We start from the raw sequence: 9493 nt of genomic DNA, 5'->3' as shown, positions 1-9493 counted from the left end.
TTTAACTTCAGCATATTAGTAACAAGTTACTTTGTCAGGAATTCTCATCTTTAGGGAACTTTTTGGTGACAATTTAAAATTTTGATTTGTTAATTTATAATAACAATCTCTGTCACGCTCCCATAATAATACAATAAAGATAACTCATATGCAGAATAAATATGAGAAATAACATACTTTCATATATCAAAGTTCACTATTTAACAACTAGTTAAATGCCATGTAGGCTTACATGTTTCCAAGTTATTGCTTGGTTACACAAATTGAGTCTCGCTTATTACATCCACTACAAGAATTTTCACTTTTGGCGACTAAATTTTTAGTTGCCAAAAGTCAATTTTTAGTCGCCGATGGGCTTTAGCGACTAAATTTTTTGGTCGCAAAATTAGTAGCCGAAGAGTAGTCGGGAAAGCTAATTGGGGACTAAACTTAATTTAGTCGCCAAATGTATTCATTTGGCGACTAAATATTTAGTCGCAAATAGGTTGGAAAATTAATTAAATAATACATTTTTGCCGATCAATTTTTTTGTCGCCAAAAGCCAATGATTTACTCGTAGAAAATTTTTTAGCTACTAAATTTTTTAGTCGCCTAAAGAAAATACTAGTGTTTTGGCTACTAAAATTTTAGTCGCCTAAAGTCCATCTTTTTTGGCTACTAAAATTTTAGTAGGCAAATACTATTTCTTTTGGCTACTAAAAATTTAGTCGCCTAAACTTCCACATTTTTGGCTACTAAAAATTTAGTCACCAAAAGTATTTTTATTCTTCAACTTTTGTTTTTAGCTACAAAATATTTTAGTCGCCAAATGTTTGATTTTCTTTTGGCTACAAAACTTTTAGTACCCAAATGTTTGATTTTCTTTTGGTTACAAAACATTTAGTAGCCAAATGGTTGTTTTTCTTTTGCCTACAAAAAATTTAGTAGCCAAAGGTTTGATTTTCTTTTGGCTAGAAAATATTTAGTAGCCAAATGGTTGTTTTCTTTTGCCTACAAAAAATTTAGTAGCCAAATGTTTGATTTTCTTTTGGCTACAAAACTTTTAGTAGCCAAATGTTTTTTTTTTTTCCTTTTTTTTTTTGCTACAAAACGTTTAGTCGGCAAAAACATGATACTATATTTTATTGCAAATATTATAATGTGTCCATAACCTATCTGTATTCCATGCAACCTGTAATACGTATATAAATAAAATGATACATAAACTATCAAGCATTCCACAATCTGCATCCGTATACAAAAAATAAATTAGTTTAACTGTCCAAGTACATACAAACCAACTATTGTCCAAACTAAAATAATAATTCCATACAACATATAGAATCATACAAAAAGTAAAGCTCTCCATATACAAAAATTACATTTACTATACATTGTGAAATGATCATTTGACATGGTACAAATTACCATCGTAATCTGTACCATGACAAAAGTTGATGTATGTACCAAGCCAAAAGTACATCTATGTACCACGACAAAAAATCATATATTTGTACGGCGACAAAAGGTGATCTATCTACCATGCCAGTAATTATCTGTTCGTTGCCAAAAGTTTTTTGTATCAGTAATAGTTAACTGCACAAAAGCCGGAGATGACAAAAGTATTATATTAATTCTATACAAAAGTACAATTTCTTCTCCATACACCAAAATATCTCTGGAAGTCCACGCAACAAAGTCATCTACAAAAAACAAAAAACAAAAAAAAAATAGAATTGGACCCAAAAATGCCCAACTTCATGAATGAATTTGGCAACAAGTGACAAATAAAAATAAGTGAGAAGCAACCTTCCATGATGAATCAATTATCAGTGAGTCTACAGTCTTTCTAAAGTCTTTTGCTATAAGGAACATTGCTAAATGCAGAACAATCATTACTAAATCTTTCGTTAGTAACATAAAGCTAACGTAACAATCTTCTATTTGTATGCAACATGTATCCAAATTCTGTGGCTAAACCAATATCAAAGCCCAATGTGAATAGAAAGTACTCTTTTTATCAACTTCCTCATTATTTGTTTGCAAAAGGCACTTGAATCATTAGATTGGATATAAAACCGTCGCTGCTTATTAATGTATGTCGTGCCATTTCAGAAAGGATATTAGAACATGTGATAAAAATAATAACAAAAATAAATTTCAATCATAAAAGGAAATATGTAGAAATATATGTTGTGTAAAATCCAAATTTTTATGTGTAGAATTATTTTTGGATAAAGTAGTAATTAAATTAATTTATATGGGTCATTTTAGTAACATCAAGGAATTAGTTATGAGGTGGTTTTTTTTTTAAATTTTTATTACTTAGATGGTTAAGTTTGTAATTTTGGGAGATTGGGTTATAGGCCCACTTGGGCTTTAGGTCTTGGAAACATAGAAGCACAAACAAATAGAGGTAGTGATGTTGTTGTGGCTGCTGCGGCAGATCTAGCAATAGAAAAAAAAAAAAAAAAAAAAAAAAGAAGAAGAAGAAGAAGAAGTAAAGAAAAGAAAGAAGATTCATAGATTGGTGACTTTGATCTAATCATCTCTTGGAGGTAAGATTTGTTTTTATGGTACTCCTAACTATTTCTTTAGACATAGTATCTTGTATGTTGATTGGGTGTATGTATTTTGGGGTTTTGGAATTTACTTGTAGACTATAGGATTAGATTAGTACATTATAAAGAAAAGAATGATAGATGCATCATGGTAATCAATAATAATTGTTTATGTGGTATAATATTTTATTAGGTTTGTGAGATTGAGGTGGATCTTGGTAATTTGAGATTAGCTTGGGAAATATTATTTTAGCTATTTGAGGTAAGTAACCCTCTATCACTGTTGGTTTATTTTTAATCCTATCGAATCGTTTAAAATCATAAATATTTATTCGTAGCTTTCCTGTTCTCTTAAAATAAAATATGGGTCAAGTATAAAACAACATTGAATATTATTATGAAAATTATTTGAATATTCAGTGAAGCTATTCTGAAAATTATACTAAACGTTTATTCTGAAAATATCGAATGTTTTATTTAAAATTTGTGTATTGTGTGAATTTTGAACATCACTCTAGTCTGACTATGATTTGGACCCTAGCCAGTGGGGGTTATTTATTGGCACAGAAACTAGTTTCTTTTGGGGCTTTACCACCGGCCTATGTGTGGTTCTGGGCCTTGTCACGGGCTATGTGACCGTAGTCAATAAGACTTGGGTTTTGTGAATCAAATCATTGAACCATCTGAATATCGAACCATCAATTTGAACAATGAATTACTTTGAATTATCTTGTTGGCTTTTCATTTAAAATGTATTGTACATTGTTTATTTTTAGCTATGAAACCATCTTACAAAATAATTGCTCATTTATTGAACTGTAGAAAAATTTATATTTATTGATTATCGATTGATTTATTTATTTTTAATACTTGATCCAGCTGGCAGTGATGGTTGGTTATTTACTAGGCTGTCTAGCTTACCCTTATTTTATTTTTTTCAGATTCTGAAGAGTAGAGCTGCGCGGGATTTTTTTTACATATGGGAGTGCCGAGAGTAGGACTATGATTTAAGTACTTGGATTATTTGTTTTGTTAATGGATTTTATTAGTGGACTTGGTGGATAATTTCATATGATAAGAATAATCAATTTTTTTATGGATTTTAGTATTATGATAATTAAGGATTTGATTGGAGAATTTTACATTGTTAGTTATGTATTGGACTCTTAGCCTTGCATGTTCACTTAAATGAGTGTGCGGCGTTGTCACGAAGCTTGGGACGTGACAATTTAGTGGTATCAGAGCCAGGTTGTAATTTTTAAAGGCTAGTATAAAATAGTGGTGAGATTGGGTAGATATAGGATTGGGAACGCTTATAATTTGATATAATGTTATTTTTATTTACTTGTTATAGGGACTTGAGAATAGAATAAGATGAGATTTTATTATTGATGCATTTAGGTTGCAATGGAACATGAGGAGACATTGGCAAATATGGCTAGGAATACACGCCAGGGTCAAACGAATCGACGGACTGGTAATAGCAATCAACGAGGGAATGTGACTAATAATGATAGTGGTTCTCAAGCAGTCGGAGGAAATCAGGGGCAAGAGTTGGGACACCAAGAACAAGCTGCCATCCCCAATCCAATTGAAATGGTTCAACTGCTTCAAACGTTGGCCGGGGTGGTGCAACAACAAACCACCATAGGGAATAACTTGACTAGACTTATGGAGCAACAACAGCGGATGCAGCCAGGTGTTGGGCCATAACCAAGGCCACGTTGTAGCATTACCGAGTTTAAGAAGATAGCTTTGGCATTTGACGGAGCCACAGACCCTTTGGAGGTTGAAAAATGGTTGAAAGAAATGGAGAAGTTGTTTCCTGTTTTTGAGTGTACGGATGATCAGAAGGTGACCTATGCTACGTTTATGCTACAAGAGATAGCTAATGATTGGTGGCAGATGGAGAAGCGCATACACGAGCATGATGCTAACCCCTATACATGGGAAAGGTTTAAGAAGGCATTCAATGAGAAATACTTCCCTAGGAGTGTTCGTCTACAAAAACAGAGGGAATTTTTGAAGTTAGAGCAAGGGAATAAGACGGTTGCAGAATATGAAGCTGGGTTTACGAAGTTGTCTAAATTTGCATCAGCATTTGAAGCAGATGAGGATAGCAGAGCACGAAAGTTTGAAGGTGGACTAAGAACGAACATTATGCAACAAGTGGTTCCTTTCGAGTTACCTACTTTTGGAGCAGTGTTGAATAAGGCTTTGCTAGTTGAGAGTGGCCTTACCAGAGCCCAAGAAGAGAAAGAAGAGAATTATCAGAAGAGGCCTAGTTCTTCAAACTTCCAAACTAACAATTTGAAGGGCAATGCTAAGAGACAAAACACTTCTTCGGTTGGGAGTTGGGGAAGTCGAACTATGGGTAGTAGTGTTGATAAGAAGAATGATCAGGTACAATGCACTAGGTGTAATGGATTCCATCGGGATAGTGAGTGTCGTTGGAATACTGGGGCTTGTTTCTCTTGCGAGCAACAGGGGCACAGGATAGCTGATTGCCCTAATCGGAAGGGGCATGAGATTGAACAGAAAGCATGGACAAATAAAGGAGCATCAACAGACAAAGGGTCTTCAGGAAGTCAAAAGAAAAATGGAGGTCATAAGCCAAAGACTCAAGGTCGAGTGTACGCACTCACGCAACAAGATGTCCAGACTTCCAACACGGTGGTGTCAGGTACTGTTTTAGTGTCTTCTGTTTATGCACATGTGTTATTTGATTCTGGCGCTACAAATTCATTTGTGTCTATGGGATTTGTTAAGAAACATGGATGGAGATGTGTCTCTAGAGAGATCGACTTATGTGTTGAAACCCCGATAGGAGGGGTTATGGTTGCTGACTTAATTTGCAAATCTCGTGTGGTTAGTATAGATGACAGGAAATTGCTTGTAGACTTAACTATTTTAGATATGCGGGACTTTGACATAATTCTTGGAATGGATTGGTTGGCAACCAATTATGCTTCTGTGGATTGTCGAGGCAAAAGGGTAGTATTTCAGATTCCTAATTAACCAGAATTTTGCTTTGTGGGTAATGGAGTTAACACTCCTCTTTTGGTAATCTCAGCTTTGCAAGCTAGACGGTTGTTAAGGAATGGTTGCGAGGGCTATTTAGCTTCTGTGAGAGATACCCGTGAGACTGAATTGAAGTTAGAGGATATTCTAGTTGTGAAGGAATTTCCCGATGTTTTTCCTGAAGAGTTACCGGGGTTGCCACTAGATAGAGAGATTGAGTTTGCCATTGAATTGATACCTGGCACGGGTCCTATCTCCAAGGCTCCGTATCGGATGGCCCCAGCAGAGTTGAAAGAGTTGAAGGAACAGTTACAAGAGTTACTAGATAAGGGCTTTATTAGGCCTAGTGTTTCTCCTTGGGGTGCGCCCGTTTTATTTGTGAAAAAGAAGGATGGTAGTTTTCGCCTTTGCATTGATTATCGAGAGTTGAACAAGGTGACAATCCGAAATAAATATCCTTTGCCTAGGATAGATGACCTATTTGATCAGTTGCAAGGAGCACAAGTCTTTTCTAAGATTGACCTTCGTTCTGGCTATCACCAGTTGAAGGTTAAGGCAGAAGATATACCTAAGACAGCCTTTCGAACTAGGTATGGGCATTATGAATTTTTAGTGATGCCGTTTGGGTTGACCAATGCACCTGCAGCTTTTATGGATTTAATGAATAGATTAAATCCTTCTTAGATCAGTTTGTGGTAGTTTTTATTGATGACATTCTTGTGTACTCAAAGAGTAAAGAGCAGCATGAAGAACATCTGAGAATAGTGTTGCAGATATTAAGGGAGAAGAAATTATTTGCTAAATTAAAGAAGTGTGAATTTTGGCTGGAGAGTGTATCATTTTTGGGTCATGTGATATCTAAAGATGGGGTGTCTGTTGACCCCAAGAAAGTGGAGGCGGTGGTGGAATGGAATTGGCCTACTAGTGTCACTGAAATTCGTAGCTTCTTGGGTTTAGCAGGATATTATAGAAGGTTCGTTGAGGGATTTTCCCGAATTTCTATGCCTATAACTCGTTTAACACAAAAAGGAGTTAAATTTGAGTGGTCTGATGATTGTGAGAAGAGTTTCCAAGATCTAAAGAGTCGATTGGTGTGTGCTCCAGTACTTATAGTTCCGTCCAGAGATGAAGGTTTTACCATCTATAGTGATGCATCGAAGATGGGCTTGGGTTATGTCCTGATGCAAAATGATAAGGTAGTGGCATACGCGTCTAGGCAGTTGAAGCCATATGAGCAGAATTATCCTACGCATGATTTGGAGTTGGCTGCCGTGGTGTTTGCATTGAAAATCTGGAGGCACTACCTGTATGGGGTGAAATGTGAGATATTCACTGATCATAAAAGTTTGAAGTATATTTTCACTCAAAAAGAATTGAATATGAGGCAAAGGAGATGGTTGGAGCTATTAAAGGACTATGAGTTGACTATCAATTATCATCCAGGAAAAGCTAATGCAGTGGCGGATGCCTTGAGTAGAAAGATCCCGAGTAATTTGGCTACCTTGATCACTGACCAAAAGAATATCTTGGAGGACTTACAGAGGTTGAATATTCAGATTAGATGGCACAACCATGGAGTGCAGTTGGCAAACCTTAGGGTTCAACCCACATTGATTGATAGAATTAAAGATGCTCAAGGAAGAGACTCTCAGTTGCAAAAACTTAAGGCTGAAATGGAAATAGGGCTACAGATGGAATTTTGTATGCATAAAGATGGAACCTTGAGATTTGGAGAGAGGTTGTGTGTGCCTAATGATTTAGAGCTCAAGAGAGAAATCCTAAGAGAAGCTCACAGTTCAGGATATACTGTACATCCAGGAAGCACTAAAATGTATAAAGACTTAAAGAGGAACTTTTGGTGGAATAATATGAAGAGGGAAATTGCTCAGTATGTTGCTCAATGTTTGGTATGTCAACAAGTGAAAGTTGAACATCAGAGACCTGCAGGTAAGTTACAACCTCTTCTTATTCCCGAGTGGAAATGGAAACATATTACCATGGATTTTGTGACGAGGTTGCCTAGGACCCAAGATGGTAACAATGCTATTTGGGTTATTGTTGATCGATTGACCAAATCCGCTTACTTTCTAGCTTTTATGGTATGGTTCTCCTTAGAGAGGTTTGCAAAATTGTATATCAAGGAGATTGTGAAGTTGCATGGTATTCTGGTGACCATAGTGTCTAATAAAGATAGTAGATTTGTATCTATATTTTGGAGGAGTTTGCATACAACTTTGGGTACTAGTTTGAATTTTAGCACGACCTTTCATCCTCAAAACGATGGACAATCAAAGAGAACTATTCAGACTCTTGAAGACATGTTGAAGGCTTATTGATCTTGGAGGTTCTTGGGATGAGCATTTGGCCTTAGTGGAATTCTCTTATAATAACAGTTATCATGCGAGCATTCAGATAGCACCATATGAGGCTTTATATGGACGAAAGTGTAGATCACCTATTTGTTGGGATGATGTAGGTAAAAGGAAGTTGTTAGGGCCTGAGATTGTGCAACAAACAGTGGACAAGATGAATCTTATTAGAGAGCGACTTCGCACGGCACAGAGTAGACAGAAAAGTTATGTAGATAACAGGAGACGTGATTTGGTGTTTGGGGTTGGAGACCATGTATTCCTTAAGGTGTCTCCTATGAAAGGAGTAATGAGGTTTGGTGTTCGTGGTAAATTGAGTCCTAGATTTGTTGGGCCATTTGAGGTTTTAGATCGAATTGGTGAGGTAGCTTACAGACTTGCCCTACCACCTCCACTAGTTGGAGTTCATAATGTTTTTCATGTCTCAATGTTAAGGAAGTATATACCGGATCCTAGTCATGTGATTGATCATGCACCGTTGCAGTTTAAGGAGGATTTGACATATGAGGAACACCCTATACGAATTGCTGATAGGAGGGAACAGGTTTTGAGGCGTCGAGTCATTCACTATGTTAAGGTTCAATGGAGTAATCACTCGGAAAGAGAAGCTACTTGGGAACTTGAGGATGAAATGAGGCAAAAGTATCCCCAACTTTTTGAGACTCCATGTATGTCAAATTTCGAGGACAAAATTTCTTTTAAGTGGGGAAGAATGTAAAATCCAAATTTTTATGTGTAGAATTATTTTTGGATAAAGTAGTAATTAAATTAATTTATATGGGTCATTTTAGTAACATCAAGGAATTAGTTATGAGGTGGTTTTTTTTAAAATTTTTATTACTTAGATAGTTAAGTTTGTAATTTTGGGAGATTGGGTTATAGGCCCACTTGGGTTTTAGGTCTTGGAAACATAGAAGCACAAATAAATAGAGGTAGTGATGTTGTTGTGGCTGCTGCGGCAGATCTAGCAATAGAAAAAAAAAAAAAAAGAAGAAGAAGAAGAAGAAGAAGTAAAGAAAAGAAAGAAGATTCATAGATTGGTGACTTTGATCTAATCATCTCTTGGAGGTAAGATTTGTTTTTATGGTACTCCTAACTATTTCTTTAGACATAGTATCTTGTATGTTGATTGGGTGTATGTATTTTGGGGTTTTGGAATTTACTTGTAGACTATAGGATTAGATTAGTACATTATAAAGAAAAGAATGATAGAAGCATCATGGTGATCAATAATAATTGTTTATGTGGTATAATATTTTATTAGGTTTGTGAGATTGAGGTGGATCTTGGTAATTTGAGATTAGCTTGGGAAATATTATTTTAGCTATTTGAGGTAAGTAACCCTCTATCACTGTTGGTTTATTTTTAATCCTATCGAATCATTTAAAATCATAAATATTTATTCGTAGCTTTCCTGTTCTCTTAAAATAAAATATGGGTCAAGTATAAAACAACATCGAATATTATTATGAAAATTATTTGAATATTCGGTGAAACTATTCTGAAAATTATACTAAACGTTTATTCTGAAAATATCGAATGTTTATTTAAAATTTGTGTATT

At 35.4% G+C, this 9493-nt stretch overlaps 1 protein-coding gene across 1 annotated transcript; it reads left to right on the top strand.

The window, feature by feature from the left end:
* The first annotated feature begins 4349 nt into the window (after positions 1–4349).
* On the top strand, positions 4350–8648 carry LOC145820375 (uncharacterized). Its single transcript, XM_082915782.1, has 5 exons — positions 4350–5526; positions 5614–5892; positions 6426–6757; positions 7103–7680; positions 8366–8648. The coding sequence occupies exons 1-5, from the start codon at positions 4350–4352 to the stop codon at positions 8646–8648; spliced, it is 2649 nt and encodes an 882-aa protein (XP_082771908.1).
* The last annotated feature ends 845 nt before the right edge of the window (positions 8649–9493 follow it).

Source organism: Camellia sinensis, chromosome 1 (genome assembly GCF_055761805.1).
Source record: "Camellia sinensis isolate YWXY chromosome 1, ASM5576180v1, whole genome shotgun sequence".
NCBI classification, from domain to species: domain Eukaryota; kingdom Viridiplantae; phylum Streptophyta; class Magnoliopsida; order Ericales; family Theaceae; genus Camellia; species Camellia sinensis.
The sequence above is the reverse complement of the archived record's forward strand: the minus strand, read 5'-3'. Positions and strand labels throughout refer to the sequence as shown.

What these genes read in the sequence shown, in the direction of transcription:
- LOC145820375 (XM_082915782.1), top strand. Translation starts at nt 4,350, where the DNA reads ATGGAGAAGTTGTTTCCTGTTTTTGAGTGTACGGATGATCAGAAGGTG. An exon ending in TCCTGATGCAAAATGATAAG is followed by an intron (nt 6,758 to 7,102) that starts GTAGTGGCATAC and finishes GAGGACTTACAG; the next exon opens with AGGTTGAATATTCAGATTAG. An exon ending in GTATGGTTCTCCTTAGAGAG is followed by an intron (nt 7,681 to 8,365) that starts GTTTGCAAAATT and finishes CTCAATGTTAAG; the next exon opens with GAAGTATATACCGGATCCTA.